This window comes from Cajanus cajan, chromosome 6, assembly GCF_000230855.2.
Source record: "Cajanus cajan strain Asha chromosome 6, NIPB_CcT2T_4, whole genome shotgun sequence".
In the NCBI taxonomy this organism is placed as follows: domain Eukaryota; kingdom Viridiplantae; phylum Streptophyta; class Magnoliopsida; order Fabales; family Fabaceae; genus Cajanus; species Cajanus cajan.
In genome coordinates this window covers 63,661,242-63,685,769 of record NC_138522.1, presented here as the reverse complement: position 1 = coordinate 63,685,769, position 24,528 = coordinate 63,661,242, and the positions used below count along the sequence as shown (strand labels likewise).

General features: G+C 34.6%; 1 protein-coding gene and 1 non-coding gene across 4 annotated transcripts; one reads left to right on the top strand and one right to left on the bottom strand.

Annotated features, from left to right (window-relative positions):
• Positions 1-720: 720 nt before the first annotated feature.
• Positions 721-18,064, bottom strand: LOC109808126 (P-loop containing nucleoside triphosphate hydrolases superfamily protein). 3 transcript variants are annotated; one of them, XM_020370984.3, is made up of 12 exons: positions 17,905-18,064; positions 17,657-17,784; positions 17,376-17,419; positions 16,789-16,866; positions 16,020-16,212; positions 3,488-3,518; positions 3,340-3,398; positions 3,027-3,100; positions 2,313-2,399; positions 1,248-1,309; positions 1,114-1,142; positions 721-988 (listed from the first exon to the last, which is right to left on the bottom strand). In XM_020370984.3, the coding sequence occupies exons 1-12, from the start codon at positions 17,966-17,968 to the stop codon at positions 902-904; spliced, it is 936 nt and encodes a 311-aa protein (XP_020226573.1). In that variant the 5' UTR covers positions 17,969-18,064; the 3' UTR covers positions 721-901. The 3 variants fall into 3 exon arrangements, with proteins under 3 accessions (XP_020226573.1, XP_020226574.1, XP_082915440.1); XM_020370985.3 differs by lacking the exon at positions 1,114-1,142; XM_083059314.1 differs by lacking the exons at positions 3,340-3,398; positions 3,488-3,518.
• Positions 18,065-18,097: 33 nt separating this feature from the next.
• Positions 18,098-18,169, top strand: TRNAD-GUC (transfer RNA aspartic acid (anticodon GUC)). The gene has a single exon. It is a non-coding gene; the product is annotated as a tRNA-Asp (tRNA).
• Positions 18,170-24,528: the final 6,359 nt, after the last annotated feature.

Here is a 24,528-nt window from a genome sequence, read left to right as displayed (position 1 = left end):
TAATTTTAACTATAATTTTAATGCTCTTACGGTAAGTAGTGCCACCATACATGGACATAGATAATTTTTTAACATTGATCATAGACGACATACCAGCCATTTTTTATATTACGAAAACTAATTATGAAACCTGAAAATTAATGCTTGATTTGTTAATTTTGTTAAAATCTAATTTCATGCACACAATACGACAATCAGGTCCAATAATGAAAGTGAGTTTCTTCGACCTGAACTTTATTGGCATAATTCATCAAACTTCTTGCATCGAAACACCACAACCAAATTCTATTGAGAGAAAGCAGGGTCATATATTGAATGTTGCCAAAAGTATTTTATTTCAAGCTTCTCTTAAAAAATTTATTGTCTTGTGGAATCACTCATGCAGTACATCTCATTACCCCCTCTCACTCTGCATAACTTTAAGTATAACATTTATAAATAAGAAGTGTATTGGGTAAGTTTTCCAAATAGAAATTTTTGTAAAATAATTCAAAACAATAAAGTGAACATTCTTAATGATTTTTATTTTTTTTAGATTTATAATTTTAGTTGAAAGGACAGTAAACGAGAGCGGTGACTTGAGATCCCCCGACATCTGAGCTAGCAGTGGCTTTCATGTCTAGTATGTACTTGGACCCCAGCCAAAATATCTGTACTTACACTAAAGCTACGGATAATTTTTAAGACTTCAGCTGTTAACAAGATATATTTAAGCAAGGCTGAGGAAAAAAAATTAAAATAAATAAATAAATGCACTAAGATCTGTTGTATAATAATTTTTTTTTTTTTTTAAAGTCAGTTTGTTGGACAATGAAAAATCACAAGGACAATTCTTTTATTACACACATCCTTCTAAGAATACAATGCTCTGCTTGGGCTTGACTTAGCACGAACAGATTCCTCAGAAATCAACTGACTTAATTACTATATCAGCATTTTTCTTGGACTTCATTATAAGTTCTGCATTGAGCCTATCGTTGTTCTCTATCTGCATCACGCAATTTAGTGTTGCAAGTGTGTCACGCGCAATACCAACAAAATAGATCAAATACATATACTCAACACTTAGGTGGATAATCAGAAAAACAAACAAGTTAAATATGTGAAGTTTACCCGCTGTTTAGCAATGTCAGGAGGTTTACCTATTGATGGAGAAGGAAACGAAAATCACATGTAAATTCAAAATGCCTTCCCTACTATAGGAGGAAGCTGATGTAATATATTACTGAAAAGTACATAGTGAGTACCAGTTGAAATATGCCTCTTTAAAACTCGCTGCATTGCTTTGTCAATGTCAATATCAATAAACCTAGAAAAGAACAGGAACAAACAAATTAGAAAAACCGGTACCCTTTGTAATTCTCTCAAGTTGCAAAAGCAGAAATCGATATCAGATTAGGTTGCATCTTTTTTGATAGATCTAAAGCCATTTTCTACAGATCTTGAAATTGTCCAAGCAAGCGTCATTCAAGGATTATAATTTGATTTTCTTTATATAAAAAAAAAATTCTTATAGTAACTACCTATTAGCAAGTATTCTACTTCCCGTCACTGAATTTTGTTGTCATCTGAAACAAAATGCTAGTTAAAATCTGTTTTTAGTAACCCCCTAGTAACAAAAAAGGTGGACAACTTAAGCCAGCGACGGGGACTAGAATTTGCTACTGAGATTTTAGTGAACTGTTTCAACAAATGGTGCACTCACTAGAAAGCCTATTAATAGTCATGTCAAAACAATTATGCTAAGCTATGTCATAGTACAATTGATTCCAAACAAAGCAGCATATTTTTGTTTTCAGTACAGGCCTAAAGACATATACATGTATTTGGTAAATAATACATACTGCAGCCAGAATGAGAAAAAAGCAAACAAAAGTGTATAATAATATCATAGTTTCTTTTAGCTGAAAGCACTCTTGTGGCTAAAATTATTTACGATAAAGACTGGGCTAAATATTGGATTTATAGAAAAGAAATAAGATATGAGCCTCGAAAGTCAAAAGTGAATCAATGCCCCTAGTATTTCTATCCCATGGCACCTCCATCTACTTGGGCTGCGAAAACTAAATATGTAGTTAATAACAATAATGACATGCATGCAACAAGCACAAGCTAATGATCAGCTGAATATGTGGTTGGTTCAGTAAACATACTATTGCCTTTCATAAGAATAATTTTCACAGAAGAATTTCCGAGCAGTGTCACAGACTCACAGCAGAATTTTCATAACAGAGTTAACATACAAGTTTCAAAACTTTAAAGGCCAACAGGAGAAATGAAGAAACACGGGCTTTGGTAAAATCAAAACTTGCCATTTCTCGTCAAACAAAGATGATATCTCCTTCCATACCCCATCTTCCAAGAGCAAATAGTTACCTTCTACAATAACAACCTTGTGCCTACACAAAGGAATAAAACAAAGGAATCTGTTCATACAGAACATATCAATTTATTCAAAATAAGTAGACAATGTAGCAACTAGTAGGTAGCAGCAACTTGGAAAATCAATTACCTGATTTGTAAAAACACAAAGCTAATTGGAGATAAGCAAAGAAATAAGAATACAAGTCTTACATAAAACTTGACAATAAAAGATATTATTGCCTATTGGAATTATTTTACAATTTCTTGTTTCGTTAATATACTGGACAACCAAACTAATGACCGATGGGGGCTTAATCTGTCAGAGTTGATATGCATGTACAAAATATTTGGTACATTTACTCAACAGGAATTTCTTGAACATGCAGATTTTCAATGTGAACACCTGGATTTTCTCCTTACCTCTTGATACAGCTTATGAGTATTACTATAGCTTGGCCGCAAAGTGTTTTAAAGATGATGGACTTCATAAAAAATTCAAATATAGCAATTATATCAAACGGTGGAGAATCTGGATATAGCTAAGCTGGCTAAACTTTATCTTCTTACCATATTTCATCATTTATTTTTCTTCGATATATATAACTGACAGAAATTAATAAAGTGCTGATTATTGGACCACATTTTAATGTTAAGATACTTACTGAATGTTCACAAAGATATCATCTTCCACTGGGTCTCCAACACCATGGTCAAACGACGGGGCATAAACAGATCCCTGAACATTTTGTTTCACCAAAATGCAACCGAACAAAGCAGATAAGAACTCCATCATGTCAATGCATAGATGCTTAGTGTTCTTTCTGTGCATCCCAGATTTCCCACAGAATTCTTCCATAAAGATAATCCATATAATTTGAGAGAGAAAAAGGTCATGGCCACAAACCAATTCAAAAGTTTCCATGCCCAACGGATAATAATAATACCACTAAATCTTGAAATTTTAATAAACCTTACATGAATTCTTAGATTCTGGAGACATGTAAGTAGTCGCAATGGATTGAATGTCCAGGGAGCTGATACACCAATTGAAAAATCAACATTTTTTTGATAAATTGTGTATTTGTGTCTGAAATTGAGGAGTAAATAAACAGAGATACCTTACCTCCCCTTCTGGCATGTGCTTCGTTAGGATTCTGATATCAAAAACATCACTAAGAATGTCAGAATTATGATTCCTCATGCCATCGACCATAAAGAATCTCAGTTCATGAGTGTTTATACATGTAGTTAACTCTGTAATCCATGACATGTTCATATCGGGTATCCCAATCATTTGAATACTTAGTCACATGGAAAATGACAACAGATCACCTGGTGATCAAACTTTCAAGTACATTTGATTTGATTGCTTGCTCATTGATAAGTGTCTAATTAGCTTGATTTAACATTCATTTGAGACACTTATCTAATAGTTTTTGTGTTGTTATTAATGTTATTTTGATTTATATAGGCATGGAATCAAAGAGATACTCTTGATCAATGTTAGCACATAGAACAGGAAGCCTTTGATCGAATTTTGTGCTTATTTTGTAGGATTTGAAACTTGGAGAAGAATGGCTCAGCCATTCTGAGGCGCTCAGCGGAATAAGAACAGAGAGTTTCCACAATGAAGGCGCTCAGCGGATCATATCCGCCCAGTGAATTGGTCCCTAGAAGAAAAGGAATGCTCTCTGCCTCCAATCCGCTCAGCCATTTCCAATCCGCTCAGCGGATTTCATCCAGAAACGTGAAGGTGCTCTCTGCCTCCTATCCGCTCAGCGAATAAAAGGCGCTCAGCGCCTAGGTTCCTTCATGGTGAAGAATTCAGTTTTCTTCATGGTGAAGAACTCCCAATTCGCTCAGCCGTCTCGAGGCGCTGAGCGGATTCATATCTCTCTTGCTTACTCTGTTTTCATATATAAGAAAAGAAAGAGAGAGAAAAGGGGACTGGCACGAAAGGAAGAAAAAAACAGAGTACTCTGGAGCTCGTGGAAACGCGAATCTTCAAAGGATTTTCTTCTCTTACCTCTCCACTTGTAATTTGGTGATTTCTTGTAATATGGAGAGCTAATCTTTAGGGTTGGGATAGATGTAATCATCAAACTCCTATGTATTCTCTTTGATTCATATATATATATATATATATCATCCATTACTTTATGTTAGTGATTCTGTCCTGTTCTTAATGCTTTGATAATCTGATCACTTATCTCTGATCTCGGATTTCGAATTTGGTTGGAAAACGTTTCTGAAACCAGACTTGGAACGAATCACCTATTAGCTTTGAGAGCCAGGAATGGTCTTGAAATTAATAGTTGTATCAGGTTCTGATTCTTACAGCGGGATGTTTAACTTAATGAAGTGAGGAATCATTCATTGAGTTAAATATCTTAGAATTTCTTATGCCAAGGAATTGGGTTTGAATGAAATTAGGGAACTCAATGACAATGAGTAATGGAATCTTTAGAAAGAATCAATAGGAATACATAGGAAGGAGATTGATGAAATCAAATCCCGACTGTTTCTTATATCTGTTTTCTTTAAATCAAATTACTCTTTGGTTTCTTGAAGTTGGAAAATCATATATATCAAATTTGAATATGTGTAACTATTCCAGTTTTAAATTTATAAGCATCAATTAATATAATAGAAATCTAAGTTATCTCACAAGTCCCTGAGGTTCGACAACCTTTTATTTTTACTACAGAGACTTGGGTGCGCTTGCCTATTTAAAATCCTAACAAGTTTCTTGGCGCCGTTGCCGGGGACTTGTGTCAAGATAGTTGTGATTTCTATTGTACTAGTTGGAGCTTATTGTATATATTGTTTAGTTTTCATTTTGTTGAATATATTCTTTACCTGTTGTTCTAACTTTTCTGTTTAAGTCAGTCTTTGTATGCGAGGAAAAATTCCTGCTGAGCAACTGTTATTTGATCCAGAGATTGAGAAAACAGCTAGGAAAAATAATAGCAGAAGAAGGCGACAAAGGAAGCTTGAACAGGAGAGACGGGAACAGGAGGGTACTTCCACTTCAGTTTCAGCTCAACACTTTAATTCTGAATCAATGGCTGAAGAAGGACCGGGTGGTCATGGACCTCATCATCAGCCAAGGAGACTCCTAGGGGAATACAATCATCAATTGGGTCCTAGGCACTTTTCCAGTATAGCCAGACCAGCTAAGGGGGTGGAGATGAAACCAGCATTATTATCTCTCATCACTGCCAATCAATTTGCAGGGATGGACCATGAAGATCCCTACACACATCTGTCAACTTTCTATGAGCTTATTGGCACTATGGGCATTCCTGGAGAAGATGAAGAAGCGGTCTACTTGAGATTATTTCCCTTCTCTTTGACAGGAAAAGCGAAGACATGGTTGCAGGCTCATCCAAATCAGAGCCTAACTAGATGGGAGGACGTAGAAAGGAAGTTCTTAGCTAGATTCTTTCCTCCTTCTAGATATATAAGTGCCAAATCAGCAATTGCAACATTCTCTCAAGGCGCTGATGAACCTTTGTGTGAGGCTTGGGAGAGATATAAATCCTTGCTGAGGAAATGCCCAAATCATGGGTTTGATGATGTTGCACAACTCAACATGTTCTGTAATGGGTTAAGGCCTCAAACAAAGATGTTATTGGATGCTTCTGCAGGTGGTTCTATGATGATGAAAGATTCTGAGGAAGCAATCACTATTATTGATGCTTTGGCAGCCAGTGATTACCAAGCTCACCATGACAGGAGCCAGCCTTCAAAAAGGGGAATTCTGGAACTGGATACTCAAAATGCAATTCTGGCTCAGAATAAGCTTCTTTCTCAGCAGATGGAAGAGATAAAGAAACAGATGTCCAAACTTCAAGTAGGATCATCTTCACGCTCTCAACAAGTAATGAGATGTGATTTTTGTGCAGGTGATCATCCAAATGGGCATTGTTCTATATCTGAATCAGAACAGGAGGAGGAAGTTAATTATATGAACAATCCAGGAAGGCAAGGGAATTTCTCTGGTAACTATAATCAGAATCAAGGCTGGAGAAATAATCAAAATCAGTACTCTGGGTGGAAACAAGAAGCAGGACCATCACAAAGGCAGCCTCCACAAAAGCCATATCAAAATCAGTCTTCTTATCAGCCAGATAGGTTGTCAAAAATGGAGGATGCTCTTACACAATTTATGCAGGTTTCCACAACTAACCAGAAAAACACTGAAGCGTCTATCAGAAACCTGGAGGTTCAAGTGGGGCAGCTAGCCAAGCAATTGGCAGATCAACAAAGCAAAATTTTTTCAGCTAATACACAAGTCAATCCTAAAGAGCATTGTCAGTCAATTACAACTAGGAGAGGCACTGTGATAGGAAAAGGGATTGGTGATAATTTGAGAGACAATAATGGTGGAGAAGAAGAAAAAAAGAGTGGAGTTGAGTTAGAAAGTGAGAAAGGAGTGGAGTTGAATAATGAGGCTGACAAAAATGAAAAAAATAAAATAGAAAGTCAAAAAAATGAGAGTAGAGATGGAGATGTTAAGGAGGAGAGTAAGAAGAAAGGGAAAGAAGTTGTTAGGCCTCCTCCTGTGAAGAATTTACCTTACCCACATGCTCCGTCAAAGAAAGACAAGGAACGACAATTTGCAAGGTTCCTTGATATAATCAAGCGGTTACAGATCAACATACCTTTTGCAGAGGCCTTGGAACAGATGCCATCTTATGCAAGGTTTATGAAAGAGCTTCTGACAAAAAAGAGGAAGTTGAGTGAAGATGGAACAGTGGAGCTAGAGGCAGGTTGCAGTGCTATAATTCAGAAGTCACTTCCACAAAAGTCTAGAGACCCAGGGAGTTTTACTTTGCCAGTCACTATTGGCAATGTTTCTGTGGGGAAGGCATTGTTGGACTTAGGAGCCAGTATCAATCTGATGCCTTTGTCTATGTTACAGAGGATAGGCCAAGTAGAGGTGAGACCTACCAGGATGACCCTGCAGCTGGCTGATAGATCCATTAAGTATCCTCATGGTATTGTTGAAGATCTCTTGGTGAAAGTTGATAAATTTTGGTTCCCAGTTGATTTTGTTGTCATGGATATGGAGGAAGATTCTGAAGTTCCTCTTATTTTGGGACGACCATTTATGAAAACAGCCAAGGTTATTATTGATGTTGATGATGGGAAACTCAAGGTTAGAGTTCAGGATGATGAAGTGAACTTTGATGTATTTGAAGCCATGAAACATCCAAGTGATAAAGCAGGTTGTTTCAGAGTGGATGTGATTGATGAGCTGTGTATAGAAGCTCAAAGAAATTTTTCAATAGCTACACCATTAGAGAAAGCATTGATGAATGCAGTCAGTGAAATTAATGATGAGGAAGAAAAAGAAATTCAGAAATGCTTGGAGGAGTTAGACAAAGCAAAGGAAATTTCTCCTAGTTCAACAAGTGTTCAAGATTTAAACAAGGAGGAAAAGTTTCAACCTCAGAAATTAGAGTTGAAACAATTGCCAAGCCATCTCAAATATGTGTTTTTAGAAGCAAATGGTGGCAAACCAGTTATAATCAGCAGTTCCTTATCTGTGGAGGAGGAAAAGAAATTAGTGGAGGTTCTGAAGGCGAATGAAGGCGCTATTGGGTGGACTCTATCAGATCTCAAAGGAATTAGCCCTTCATATTGTATGCACCGGATCCTGATGGAACAGGATTATAGGCCTGTAGCACAACCTCAAAGGCGCCTCAATCCAACAATGAAGGAGGTGGTCAGAAAAGAGGTGATTAAGTTGCTTGAAGCTGGCATGATTTACCCTATCTCCGATAGTGCATGGGTTAGTCCTGTTCAGGTGGTTCCTAAGAAGGGAGGTATGACGGTCGTGGTGAATGATAAGAATGAATTGATCCCTACACGGACAGTCACTGGTTGGCGGATGTGTATTGATTACCGGAAACTAAACCAGGCCACAAGGAAGGATCATTTCCCATTACCCTTCATGGACCAGATGTTAGAAAGGTTGGCAGGTAAGGCATACTACTGTTTTTTGGATGGTTATTCTGGTTATAATCAGATAGCAGTGGATCCGGAGGACCAAGAAAAGACAGCATTTACATGTCCTTTTGGTGTTTTTGCATATAGGAAAATGCCATTTGGATTATGTAACGCACCAGCCACGTTTCAAAGGTGCATGTTGGCCATCTTTTCTGATCTTGTTGAGAAGTGTATTGAGATTTTCATGGATGATTTTTCTGTGTTTGGAGCATCATTTGATACATGTTTAGAGAATCTCAACACTGTTTTGAGGCGGTGTGTTGAAACAAATCTGGTTCTTAATTGGGAAAAATGCCACTTCATGGTGACTGAAGGAATAGTGCTTGGTCACAAGATTTCTGACAAGGGTATCGAGGTGGATCCAGCTAAAGTGGAGGTCATTTCTAAGCTTCCTCCACCAACAAATGTGAAAGGGATTAGAAGCTTTCTTGGACACGCTGGATTCTATAGGCGGTTCATTCAAGATTTCTCAAAGATCGCTAAACCGCTTAGCAATCTCCTTGTGAAGGATGTTAAGTTTAAATTTGATGATAATTGCGTGTCTGCTTTTTCACTTTTGAAACAAAAGCTGTGTTCAGCACCCATAATCACTAGCCCTGATTGGAACTTTAATTTTGAGCTAATGTGTGATGCTAGTGACTATGCAGTCGGTGCTGTGTTGGGTCAAAGGAAAAACAAGATTTTTCATGTCATACACTATGCGAGTAAAGTTTTAAATGAAACTCAAATGAATTATGCAACCACAGAGAAAGAATTACTGGCAATAGTGTATGCACTTGAGAAATTTCGTTCTTATTTGATTGGTTCAAAAATCATTGTGTTCACTGACCATGCAGCTATTAAATATTTGCTGACTAAATCTGATTCCAAGCCAAGGTTGATAAGATGGATTTTGCTGCTACAGGAATTTGATTTAGAGATAAAAGATAAGAAAGGCTGTGAAAATCACATTGCAGATCATCTGTCAAGATTAGAAAATGAAGAGGTGACCATACTTGAGAGTGCAATCAATGAAGAATTTCCAGATGAGAAACTGTTCTCTGTGCAAGAAAGGCCTTGGTTTGCTGATATGGCAAATTTCAAAGCAGCTGGGGTCATTCCAGAAGATTTAAATTGGCAGCAGAGGAAGAAATTCTTCAAGGATTCCACTTACTATGTATGGGATGACCCTTATTTATTTAAAATTGGTGCGGATGGTTTGTTGCGAAGATGTGTTTCAGGTGCAGAAATCAAGGATATCTTGTGGCACTGCCACAACTCACCTTATGGAGGTCACTACAATGGAGATCGCACAGCAGCAAAGATTCTCCAGTCTGGATTCTACTGGCCTACTCTCTTTAAGGATTCTCATGAACACTGCAAAAATTGTGATAAGTGTCAGAGAACTGGAGGAATTTCCAAAAGACATGAACTGCCTTTGCAAAATATCCTTGAAGTTGAAGTTTTTGACTGTTGGGGAATTGACTTTGTAGGACCACTTCCATCTTCTTATTCTAATGAATACATTTTAGTTGCTGTGGATTATGTCTCTAAATGGGTGGAAGCTGTAGCAACTCAGAAAGCTGATGCACGAACAGTGATCAAGTTCTTGAAGAAGAATATCTTTACCAGATTTGGAACACCGAGAGTGCTCATAAGTGATGGTGGTTCTCATTTTTGCAACAAACAGTTGAAGAAGGTGTTAGAGCACTATGGTGTGAGACACAAAGTAGCTACGCCTTACCATCCTCAGACAAATGGACAGGCAGAGGTTTCCAATAGGGAGTTGAAGAGGATCTTAGAAAAAACTGTAGCTAACTCAAGGAAAGACTGGGCTTTGAAATTAGATGATACATTGTGGGCTTACAGGACAGCATACAAGACTTCAATTGGACTCTCTCCGTTTCAGCTTGTTTATGGGAAGGCCTGTCATCTCCCAGTTGAGTTGGAGCATAAAGCCTATTGGGCTTTGAAAGCTTTAAATTTTAATTTGAAGGCCGCAGGTGAAAAGAGGAAGCTTCAGCTACATGAGCTCGAGGAAATAAGGTTGCAGGCCTATGAATCCTCCCGGATCTATAAGAGCAAGGTTAAGTCGTATCATGATAGGAAGATTGTTCAAAGAAATTTTCAACCAGGCCAACAGGTGTTGTTGTTCAATTCCAGGTTGAGATTGTTCCCTGGGAAGCTAAAGTCCAAATGGTCAGGACCTTTTGTGATTAAATCAGTTAAGCCATATGGAGCAGTAGAGTTGGAAGAACCAAATTCTGGGAGATCTTGGATGGTGAATGGTCAGAGAGTCAAGCCATACTTAGGTGGTGAGGTTGAGAAGCTCACCACTGTCACTCATTTCAATGATCCATGACCTCAAGAAATGTCAAGCTAATGACAATAAAGAAGCGCTTTCTGGGAGGCAACCCAGCCAACATGTTTTGAAATTAGTTTTGGTTACTTAGTATTTGCAAGTTTTAATTTCAGTGTTGTTGTTTTAGAGATTGAGTTTAGGGATTGAAAACTTAGGTAATTTGCTTATATGCTTGTAGGAAAAGAACTTTACGATTTTTAGGCCAACACTTAGTTAAATTTGGAATCAAGAATTTCTGATCCAGGACTCAGTGGCTCAGCCACTCTGAAGGGCTCAGCCCCTTATATCAGTAAGTAAACCAGATGAGTCCCTGGAGGGAAGGCGCTCAGCGCCTGGAAGGCGCTCAGCGCCTGGAAGGCGCTCAGCGCCTGGAATGGCAAAAATCCCTGGAGCTCTCTGGAGCCAAATGGCTCAGCGGAATTAAGGCGCTCAGCGCCTGAGGTTTGTGAGCTCTCTGGAGGCAAAACGCTCAGCGCATTCCAAGCGCTGAGCGGATGGATCACGGGTTGGGCCTCTAATTGAATTAAAAGTCTCAGCTGAAAAGGGGTTATACACATAACCCACGTTCACTCTCCTATTCTTCACGTTTTGAGCCTATCCCTCTCCCTCTCCCTCTTGCTATTCCTATTCTCACATAACTGCTCTCTATACCCTTGCTTCTGTGATTTTTCTTTGTGCATCTAACAGATTTCAGGTATGTCCATGCATGTTCTTCTTTTGCACCAGCCCTTGGCTTTCATGGATGAATTTTTCTGTCATTGTTCTATGCTGACTAGGGTTTAACTTTTTCTGCTCTATTCTTTAAATTTTGTAATCCCATTGGGTTGCTCTTAATAATGTATGTTGGGGTTTCAAATTTTACATCAAAGTTCATAGACTGTGTTAGGGTTCCTGAGTTTCTGCAATCCATGTTAAGGGCTTAGGCTTGTAAATTCATTGTCATTTCATTTAAAGCCAAAATTGTGTTTTGTGAGAAGGTTTTATTGATTGTTGGGTTTTAAGTTCAAAAACTGAAAATTTTCAAGTTCTAGAGCAAGGCGCTCAGCGCTTCAAAAGCGCTGAGCGGATTGAGGCCAGAAACCCAGGCTTGTTTGAGGCGCTCAGCGGATCAGAGGCGCTGAGCGGATCAGAGGCAGAGACTCATGCTGTTTTTATGATTGAATGAATTATTTGAAATTACCTAACACTTGTGATTTGCAGATGGGAAAACCTAAACCCACCCATGAGATCCCAGCCAGCAAGAAAAGGAAGGGGGCTGCTTCTTCAAATCCTCCTCCACAAGATTCTGACAATGAGAATCCTTCTCCTCCACCTGTCGCTCCCATTCGTTTGGATAGACACAGGTTCATGACCAAGTCCAAGCAGCAACGATATGCAGAATTGGAGCCTCGACAGATAGTAACTGAAAGGCGGGTGGAGTTGGAAGTCGGAGAATATATGGACTTCCAAAGGGAGCTGACTCGCAGGAAATGGAACAAATTGGCTACTCCTGAAAAGAAATATAATGAAGAGATCATCAAGGAGTTTTATGCCAATGCTTACCCGCTCCAGAGGACTGATCAAACTAGAAACAGCTGGGTCAGAGGCGCTGTGGTCAGTTATTCTAGGGATGCCATTCAGCAGTATTTGGGTAGTCCTGATGTTATAGGAGGTGATGGTTTGGATGAATTTGGCCGATTGAAGAAAGCCCATGCTTTTAATGCGGACAAAATGGCTAAGCTGTTATGTTTGCCTGGATGTACATACACAGTGGGACTCACAGGTAACCCAGTTTCATTCCTTAGGAAGAATTTGACTACCACTGCACGTATCTGGCAGAATCTCTTATATTGTAATGTGTACTGCATCACCCACATATCTGATCTAAACATGCCCAGAGCAACACTTCTTTATTCTATTTTGCAAAAGACAGAGGTGGATATACCTACAATTATTTCAGATGAAATACACAAGATCGTGCTATCTTCTCCGTCTTCAACAGGTGTTTCTAGACCTTTGGGCTTTCCAGGTTTAATTACTGGGCTATGTTTATTTAGTGGTTCTCGTTTGCCTGGTAATTTAAATAAAGCTCTCCGACCTCCCATCAATGCTGCATATATTAAAATACATTGCAAAAGTGAGCAGCATGGAGATGCTTCACAACCTCGACCCCCGAGGCATGGGCAAGGCTCTTCTTCTTCCCAAGTACCTGCTCAGGACTTCATGGCTGCACACTTTCATCACATAGAGCAGCAGAATCTGGCCAACCATCTGGCGCTGATGTCACTCAACACTAGCATGTATCATGCCCATCAGCAACAGTTTCAGGGTGGCCCTCCTTTCCAATGGCCATCCCTAGAGGCATTTCAGCAACACTTTTATTGGCCTGGGGACAGTCCACATTTTGAAGGAGGAGAGGAGGAGCAGCCAATGCCAGAGGATGAGCAGGAGCAAGAAGGAGGAGATGGAGCTGAAGGAGAACAAGAAGGAGATGACCATGATGATGAGGACATCTGAGGGTTTTTGTGCAGTTTATTTTGTTTCGTTTTATTTATTATCAGTATTGTGCATTTTATTTTGGATACATTAGTTGCTTGCTTTGGTTTAACTCAACTGACAAATTTTTCTAGAAAGTGCAAATTCATGATTCAAAGTTTTCAATGATCAATATTTTCTAATCTGGGAAGTTACATTGTTGCACAAGTGGTTACAATTTTGACTTTGATTGTGTGCTTCAAGTTTGTTCAAGTGAAGTTGAAATGATTCTAAAGTTGTTGATGTTAGGGCACTTAACCAAACCGTGTGAGTGAGTGAGCCAAACAGTTAAAATACAATCTTGGAGAGTCATCACTAATTCATGCGGTCAGTTTTGTTTGAGTCTCTCATTAGTTACAGTTATGCTATGCATGAAATTTCTAAGGCAGTTGTTTAATTTAACCAGTAGCCAAAAAGCCAACCCATGAATCCTTGAACATAAAATCTGACCTTAAACAGAACCCCTAAGCTCAAAATGGAAAACCATGATTGTCCTTAGCCTTGTTGGTAAGAGACATTTTTATGAAACAAGTGGGTTTGAACCAAGTTGGGGGTAGTTTGCATGGAGAGATCATGTGGTTGAAGTTGGATTGTATATCTCTATTACAGTGTATTATTATGTATATTACTTTAAAAAAAAAAAAAAAAAAAAAAAAAAAAAAAAAAAAGTTGAGTTAATTTTGTAATCAAGGTTCCTTGTTATCATTCCATTAATTTGTGCAATATTTTGAAAGAGAAGGAACCAGTAAGTCATTCAAAGAGGGATGAGGTATAAAGAATCAAGAGAATTCAAGCTAGAGCAAGGATTTGATTAACCATATGAGTGAGAATGTCTCTTGTCAAACAGGCTTTCAGATCAGATTCCCAAAGAAAAACCAAATCTCTGATAGCCAGGCCATGTTACAACCCTCTTAAGTCCTTAGTAATTCATGCTTAGTCTTAACAATAGACTTGTGAGAGACAGGTAACAAATCAGACTTAGCTTGTTTGGTGCATGAAAAGAGAGAAACACTCATCTGCATAATATACTAAGAGAGTTATACACTAGTGAGGAAATTTGAGTGCTCTTGGCTGAAAACAATGGAAGATGATTGGATATTTTCCTTGAGTGTGCTTGAGGTTCACAATGTTTGTCATCATTTGGGTATCAATTGTTGTAGCAATCACTCACTGGATTTTGAAAAATAAGTTCATTGTATTCTGTGAAATCATGAAAAATGTATTGATATATTTGTTGGGTGAAACTTTTGTATTCACTGGAAAGATGAGTCAGTCATATTATTCTCAACGAAGATTTTTGTTTGAGGACAAACAAATTTCTAAGTTGGGGGTAGTTTGATAAGTGTCTAATTAGCTTGATTTAACATTCATTTGAGACACTTATCTAATAGTTTTTGTGTTGTTATTAATGTTATTTTGATTTATATAGGCATGGAATCAAAGAGATACTCTTGATCAATGTTAGCACATAGAACAGGAAGCCTTTGATCGAATTTTGTGCTTATTTTGTAGGATTTGAAACTTGGAGAAGAATGGCTCAGCCATTCTGAGGCGCTCAGCGGAATAAGAACAGAGAGTTTCCACAATGAAGGCGCTCAGCGGATCATATCCGCCCAGTGAATTGGTCCCTAGAAGAAAAGGAATGCTCTCTGCCTCCAATCCGCTCAGCCATTTCCAATCCGCTCAGCGGATTTCATCCAGAAACGTGAAGGTGCTCTCTGCCTCCTATCCGCTCAGCGAATAAAAGGCGCTCAGCGCCTAGGTTCCTTCATGGTGAAGAATTCAGGTTTCTTCATGGTGAAGAACTCCCAATTCGCTCAGCCGTCTCGAGGCGCTGAGCGGATTCATATCTCTCTTGCTTACTCTGTTTTCATATATAAGAAAAGAAAGAGAGAGAAAAGGGGACTGGCACGAAAGGAAGAAAAAAACAGAGTACTCTGGAGCTCGTGGAAACGCGAATCTTCAAAGGATTTTCTTCTCTTACCTCTCCACTTGTAATTTGGTGATTTCTTGTAATATGGAGAGCTAATCTTTAGGGTTGGGATAGATGTAATCATCAAACTCCTATGTATTCTCTTTGATTCATATATATATATATATCATTCATTACTTTATGTTAGTGATTCTGTCCTGTTCTTAATGCTTTGATAATCTGATCACTTATCTCTGATCTCGGATTTCGGATTTGGTTGGAAAACGTTTCTGAAACCAGACTTGGAACGAATCACCTATTAGCTTTGAGAGCCAGGAATGGTCTTGAAATTAATAGTTGTATCAGGTTCTGATTCTTACAGCGGGATGTTTAACTTAATGAAGTGAGGAATCATTCATTGAGTTAAATATCTTAGAATTTCTTATGCCAAGGAATTGGGTTTGAATGAAATTAGGGAACTCAATGACAATGAGTAATGGAATCTTTAGAAAGAATCAATAGGAATACATAGGAAGGAGATTGATGAAATCAAATCCCGACTGTTTCTTATATCTGTTTTCTTTAAATCAAATTACTCTTTGGTTTCTTGAAGTTGGAAAATCATATATATCAAATTTGAATATGTGTAACTATTCCAGTTTTAAATTTATAAGCATCAATTAATATAATAGAAATCTAAGTTATCTCACAAGTCCCTGAGGTTCGACAACCTTTTATTTTTACTACAGAGACTTGGGTGCGCTTGCCTATTTAAAATCCTAACACTCATACTTATCAACTCTAGATCATCACTGAGAATAATAAATTTTCATATGGAAAAAAAATGGTGAGTAACAAAAGGGCACCAACCTCCATTGCATCTAGCTCAGCACGATAAAGATGAAAACCATCCATGGGAACCACAATAGCAACATCAGGAAGTTGAACCTCAGAGTCAAAGGAAGAATCTTTCTCTAGCCAAATTTTGTTTATACGTTTGGCTACTTCATGTGCTAGGGTGCTTTTTCCAGCACCTGGAGGACCAGCCAGGCCAACTAAAAGCCTATGTAATATCACAGAAATCATTATTAACGTGAATACAGAAGGAATAGCACACTAAAGGATTGCATAACTATTTGATGTTTGATGATATCTTTTACTTCACCGGCCTCACCAAAAAGAAAAAAGTAGAGGGAGATTTAACTACTTTATTAGCCTTCATATAATAAATGGCCTAATATAATTGAAGAAGATAACTTAAGATGTTTTTCTGATTAAAAAATGTAGTGCAGAATGGCAAGTAGATAAGCAAAATAGCAGTTTTGCACAACCTAACCGAAGCTTTAACAACAGAATTTGGTGATTCACTAGATAAAAGTAAGTAATAAATCATACTATAATTATGACAATCCCATAATACTACAGAATCATACAGTGGATAGGACTGTCAATACACAACCATCAATGCATTTGGCACATAGGACAGAAATTGGTGGTGGAGTGTACAAATTTAATGACACTATACGTGCATGGTGATGAGCATACATCATTCTGTAACGGCAAATTTCATTCTGTATAATTGCAGCAATACTCAGAACCAACTTTATTTGTTTTCATAATTCCACAAACAACAACTTACTTGTCATTAGGATTTGATGACAATAAAACCGAAGGAAGAAGTCGTGAGACCAATTCATCATATAACTCATCAACATTACTGCAAAGTGCAAACAAAAGAAGAACCTAAATCAACTCAGTTCAGACAATCTATTCATAGCTTTTTACACCATAAAAAAAATGTAGGCAAATTACAATGCTATTTTCATCTTCGTGCACTGCTTTTTCCGGTTCACCTAAGTTTCTTTTCATGAGGAATCAACTGCTCCGTAAGTTTCAGTAATAGCAGCTAAACTATGCTTTCGAATAACTATGGTTCTTTGTGGACAAGAAAGAGCAAAATCAGTTTTATCATTGAATTATACTTTTCTAGCACATATCACGTAAGAAAAGTAGCATTCTGAATTCTGACAACATTTCTCTTAAAAAGATTAGCAAAATTTGGCCGTGAATATAAATAACAGGTTCGCTGCACCATACTCCACAAACGAACTTGACATTTATCTCATATATTATTTATGTTATATGTGCAAGTAAATGAAAGAAGAAGAAAAAAGTATATATGAAGATTGCAAACACTTCAAAGTTATAACACGAAAGACGTTATACCTTCTCTCTACAACATGAACTTGTTCCTTTTCGGCAGATAAAACCTGGCAGAGCAAAAAACAGTACCAAACAGATTTAACAAGACAAGCAGCGCCAACACTGACGAAAAATTGCGCGCATTTGAAATATCTCAAACATGCAAATGAAATATTAAGTCGAAATAACATGAAAATTCGATTTGATAAATCAATTTTCTTTTGCAAATCGTTTTGGAATTGTATTTGAGGTTTTTGCATTATACAATTGAATCGTTTGAAACAAGAGAAATCTGAATTGTGAACCTTAAAGATAGAACCATTCCTGTTCCTGGTTTGAGGAAGTGACAGCTGCAGAAACTTGCTAGGGCGCGCGATGGAGACTGAAAACGGATTCCGATCGCGAGGCTCCACTGTTCTCAGCAACAAAGGTTCTGTGTGAAGCGAAATTGAAGTGGTGAGTAGTGAGCGCGCAATTACAATAAGAGGAGGAGGGAATGTTATGCGAAAAGAAACTCCGTTGGGAAAATCAGAAGGATTACAAAGAAGCAGACCTGGCCAAGGACGTGCCTGATTCCAGTATCCTCTTGTCGTTGTTGAAGAGAAGGTCGCTTCCATTACTCGATTTCAGACCCTTCAACAATGACAACTTACATTACATTGCTCCAAGGTTTTCAATTTTCCAGAAAGACCCATAATTTATTTTCTAGGCTTTTTATAAATTTCTTTTGAAGCACTCATCAACAAGTCGTTGTAGTATAGTGGTGAGTATTCCCGCCTGTCACGCGGGTGACCCGGGTTCGATCCCCGGCAACGGCGTTTTGGTTTTCTGTGTTTTAGTTTAATTTTCAAGTTTAATAAATGAATGTAAGTATTAGTCGTCAACCCTTTAGTTTGCTTCGTTTTTATTACTTTCTGGTAATAGACAGGGTCCTAATACAAATATAAAATTTATTTTCATTTTCTTGTTTTAGAAGAAAAAAATTACTTAATCATTTTATTCTCAAAATTAAAAATTAAAAACAACTTTAGTATTTTTTTTTTAATATCAGAAACTAAAAAAGTATTTAATATATAAAAAAAATTGTGTTACATGTTGCAATATCAACAAGAAGGAAATTGTTGTTTTACATGGTGCAACATGTAATTTTCAATGCACTTTAAATAAGTAATTCATTTTTATTTCTTTAAATAGGTTCATTCATGCACCTTAATTTTAAGTAATTTATTTAATTTTCATTTTAATGTAAGTTTTTATTCAAAAAAAAATCACTTAGCTTATAAACATATGTTCTATTTCTCTCTCTCTTTTCAATATCTCGTATCCTCTCTCTTACATGTACGTACACAAATGTTGAATAATCTATAATAAAAATAATTATTTATATAAGTAATTTTCTTTAATTTTGAGCAACCAAAAATTAATGGTGGCTTATTAAAATAATATTTTATTATTAAACAACACAATAAGCAACTCTTATTAGAGATGTCATAAGTTTATAATAAGCTCCTTATGTAATGCTCCTCAAATTTAACATTTCAACAACTACATTTTACGATATTTTACATGGTAACACTTCACTCAACTTATTATTGATCAAATCTTTCTATCAGTCAAAACCTCATTTGAGTAACCCTTTCTATGATGTTCATTTGAATGGGTAGAAGTTCATATATACGCCTCTACATTTATATAATATTGTGCACTTTGTACCTAAATATTTGTAAATTTTCTTTTGATTAGCACCTAAAAGACCTCATATCAATAGAGATACTTATGTAATTATAAATTTATGTCCTTCTTAATATTCTAATGATGTGAGATAGAGGTGAAGAGATTTTCTATACTCGTCCTAAACTCGACAAATCTGAAGTAAAATTTAACATTTCGAACGAATAATTTTGAATTATCAGGTTGGGTTTCAAAGTTTGATTTGAGATGGTTTAAGATGTTTGTTTTAGTTTTTGGAAAAGGGATTCGTTGAAACTCAAAATCGACGGGTCCAAACACTAATGAAGTGTCAAAAAAAAAAACCCAACATATAAATTGTTTCTCATTAATGCTCACAACCAACCCCTAAGTCATTGCTCACTCCCTCTTGTCACTTTCTCCCTTTGACCTTTCATTCACTCAAGTATCTTCCAATAGTCGTCGACATTCTTATTTGTATTCATGCAATGAAAGTTCCTTCCATCTTCAAGCTCTTACTTAGGTTGGTCTATTTTTTCTTTATTTTTTTCTCGCTCTTAAAATCTATGTTTTTAGTAGTTGTTTTTTTTTTTATACTTCATGTTAAAAGGAAAAAGCCTAACCTTGACTTAAGCAAGACATACAATGAAGTCTACATTAAGGTTTTTAAAAACATATTAGCCCAAATTTAAGCTCAAAACAATTCAATCCACCTGACCCAACTCAAAATTTTCCTAACTCAAGACTCGTCTTACTTGATAACAGTACAGTCGAAAATGGGCTTATATTTTTTTAGATACAAGTTGCTTCAGATTGGGCTTTTTGGTCCTTAAGTTAAGGTTTAGAAAAAATATTAGCTTAGATGTAGGCTTAAAGCAATTCAATCCATTCGACCCAACCCAAGACCCGCCTAACTTGAGACTTGTCTTACCTGATAAAAGTATGGTCGAAAATGGGTTTATATTTTTCAGATACAGGTTGCTTCAAATTGGGTTTTTTTTTTTGTCTTGAATCTCTCTGAATTGATCCGTTGATCAAACCTAATGTAAGGCTTTATTTATTCCTCCAACAATACAATCTCTACTCTCTAAAACTGTCTCATTGTGTTAGGAATGTTGCATCTCGCACTCACTTTTTAAAAAGATACTTAATTTAAATTTTTAATGTTTACAAAAAAAATTACTTATTTTTTTAAAGAGCTTTTATTAATAAATGTTTGGCCAATTTTATTTACAAAGAAAAGTTAAGCTAACTATTTTTTTTTACTTTTTAAAAAATCTATATTTTTTTTAATATAACATGAGATAATACTATTCGAGACAAATAAAACTATTATGAACATTTGTCCCTATGAATATTTCACAAATTACATATACAGGACTAATTCAAGTCTATTAATTAAATTAAAATAATTTCATTCCAATTGATCGCATGCTCAATGCTAAAAAAATATTTTAGTTGAAATTTTAAGTGATTGAATTGTTAATGGAACGGATCCTTCCTATAAAAAATATATAGTTTTATGAGCAATGATATTTGCACACTTTATTTTAAACATCTAATTAACACTTTTATTTTCTAAATCTTTATTTTTTATGATATCATATCACCTATTATAATTATCAATAATTTTTTACTATTTTTTACTAACATTTTATTTGGTAGGAAAGAAATGGCCATGAAATTGAGTGAAGAGGATGGAAATACAGATGATAGAAAAAATTAGTGTTATTTTGTACAGATGAAATATAAAAGAGAAAAATAAAATAAAAAGATAAGTTTCGGGTTAACAATTTATGATTTAATATTCAAAATAGAAGGGAAATAACAAAGAAACAACATTCGATCAATTTTTCCACCAAAATTCAATGAAAAGACAAATTATAATTGATTAAAAATTGTTTTTAATAACTCACTATATATATATATATATGAGGAGGGATCCGTTTTATTTTAAAAGTAAGTTTATCTAAATTTATTACTCATGCTCTATATCAAATTTCAACAATCCAAAAGTTTGATTTAAAGTTTTTAATATATAGAATAAATTTACAATTTTTTAAAAAATTTAAAAATCATTTGATATTTCGCTTCATTAATTCAAATTGACGGATAATATATTTTTAAATTATTCATCAATTTTAATTAATAAAATAAAATATCAAATATTTTTTTTTTAATTTATAAATTTAATTTGTGCATTAAAAATTTTAAATTCAACGATTAGATTGTTGAGATATAATATAAAACACGAGTTATTTAATGAATAAACAAACCCCTCATCTATATATATATATATATATATTTATATATATATATATATATTTATTTATTTATTCTTCTTCAATTTCTTTGTCTTTTATATTAAATATTTTTAAAATCTACTTTATTTTTTTTATTTATAAGATATTTCTTTTCCTTTTTTTTTTAGAGGAATATTTCTTTTCCTTGTATCAAACACATTTTAGATATATTTGTTGATCTAATTTATATTGTGGTTAATCTTTATAATAAAAATAAAAAAATAATAATAATTTCTAACGAAACATGTAAATACGTATGTCAATATCCAAGGTGTCAATGACTCAATAGCACACCGGCCTCTCTAAAATCATTTTTTGTATTTTATTACTATAAACTATCCACGCGAATCGCGTGTACCATTTTTATAATATTATTATTATGAAGTTTCCAAACTCAACTCGTGGCATCATAAGTCATAAATAATGTCTCCTTATCCAATTTTCTCATTTCAATAATACTATGTTTGGATAATTTTTTTTTAACTTTAATAAGTTTGAAATTCTTAAAATTTTAATTAATCTGATTTTAATTTTTATTATTTATAAATATTTTATTTGGATAAATTAATTTAAATTTTAAAATTTTAAATTCTAAAATAGAAGAATTTGATTTTACTATGAGTAAAAATAATTTTAAAACATATATATAATGAGATTTTCGAATTAAATTTTATAAAACTAAGGATTAGTTAATTTTTAAATATTTAATAATTTTTAAAATTAATATTTAATAATATTTAATAATTTAAAAAGGTAATTCTAAATATTTAATAATTAAAAAAATGACGATATTTTTTTTATATTAATGTTGAAAGAAAGAAGAGGAAGATAGTAGTAAAAAAGAAGAAAAAAATAATTTTAAATTATTAATGTTTTGGAAAGAATTTAAAATTCTATAATTTTAAAGAATTTCATATTTGAATTTCAATATTTTTATAATTTTTTATTTAAAAAAAATATTTCACTCTATAATATTTAAAATTTTTAAAAAAATTTAAATTATTTCATTAAATTCTTTCATCGAAACAACTCTAAGAGAAATTATATTCTCTTTTGGTTAAAAGAAAAAGTGGTAAAATGGAAAGAGGAAGAACTCCAATTACACATGAGAAATAAAGCTAAAATCGGGTAAAAATTGGAATGGATGAAAATAAAAAAGATGAATAGAAATATATAAGGAATAAAATAAAAAAGTATTTGATTTAAAAAAATTAGAGAATAAATGAAAATTTATAAATATATAAATAAAAATAACTATTGAGTCACCCACTATTTTATTTTTCTTCTCTCTTAATTTTTCTTTATTTTAGCTCTTAATTAAACCTATTTTATTTTATTTTATTTTTTGAAACTTTTCCAATAAACTAAAAAATTTGACACAAAAAAATTTATTAACAAAAAAGAAATTCAAAGACTAAAAGTAGTTATTTATATGGGTTGTTTGTGGTGTATGCATCTCGAATGTAGTATTCTTATAAGCAACTTGTTAAAGCTCTTATTATACTTTAAATAATATGTTGCTTATATAAGAATTGGTTCTTAATTTTTTTTAAAAATTATCAACTAAGCATGTTTCAATGGAAAGTTTTGCTCTGGTAATATTAAGTTAATTTTATAAAAATAATATATAATATATAATATTTTCAATTAAATTAATCAATTTTCCTAACCAAAAAAATTAAGTAATTGAATCTTATTAAAACAAAAGAAATAATTTACTCTTTTTTTTAATTTATTGATGGAACTATAACTGGAGCTTGATTACTTTACTGCTATGCTGATCCTATGATTGGATTCCTGTTAGGCCTACTCGAAAACCGCGTGGGTCGAAATGGTACATAAGATTTCTCGAAAAAATTATGAAATCAACACCTGCCAATAAACAGATACTTGAGATCGAAGAAAATTATTTCGAGCTTGAACAATAATATGCTCGAAAAGTAGGGAAGTTGGCTAGGGTGCTTGTAGTCATACTAAGGTAGTTATCAAGTCCAGGTCGAGAAGTCAATATACGTGGAAGAACGGTTAGGAGCGGTTATGAGAAGTTACAATTCAGAACCACGTAATAAGCACAGTGGATAGCGGTTATCCCATAATGACCTACGTGCACGAAGTTAACCGTGGTTGATCGGCTCTATAAATTCAAAAGTTTTGCATCTTTACGAAGGTCGGAAAAACTCATACTATTAGAACTAAATTCTCAAGCACTCTCCGCCTGCACATATAGCTTTCGTGCACAGAATCGTTTTTGGGTATGACTAATTCTCGGCCACTTTTCTCTTGCTTTTTAGGAGTAGAATTAGCGTAATTTTCTTATTTTATCTCTTTTAATCCACATAGTTATATTATTTTGGCATTGTAATTCTGGAACATTATGCAATTTGAATCATGATTTGTATTGCAAATATCTCAATTATCCATTCTATTCATCTTAGCATTTATATGTTTGGAAATTATTGCTTGTTATTTATTAAAGAATCTTTAGAAATAAGTAATTACTAAATCTTCCTACTTCGTTTTCTGTTCTTAAATTAAATACCTAAATTAAAATCATTTACGTGCTAATTTGAATATAAAGGGTCCACGAACACCGTAAACAATTCCCCTGGAACTTGAAAACGTATTCCTTTGTTTAACTTATGGTGTTACTTTCATGATACCAAAGGAAGTGCGAAATTTCATTATCAGACCCTTGAAAACGTATTCCTTTGTTTAACTTATGGTGTTACTTTCATGATACCAAAGGAAGTGCGAAATTTCATTATCAGACCATGAACTCTATAACATCCAACCAAGTGCATCTTCTTTTAAACGTCGAACCAACTCATTAAGGTTACTATTACTCAAATACAATACACATACACCGGACTGCTTCAATATATCGTCTTATAAAACACTTCACTCCATCCAACCAACATATATATATTACAATACATGTTTTTTTTCTTAACTAAATTTTCACTTGATCAACTCCTTCGTGTTACGTATTATAACACTTTCATAATAAGGATTATTACTTTTACATTATTTTAAATGAAAAATATTAAAATATTTACGTAGCATACAACATTATGACGTCATGTATCTATGCGGATTGCAGAGTTTGATGTTCACACGGCGGCGTTGGACTTGTATATATTCACAAAAAAATTATACGCCAATTAGGGGATTAATTCAGTGCAAGG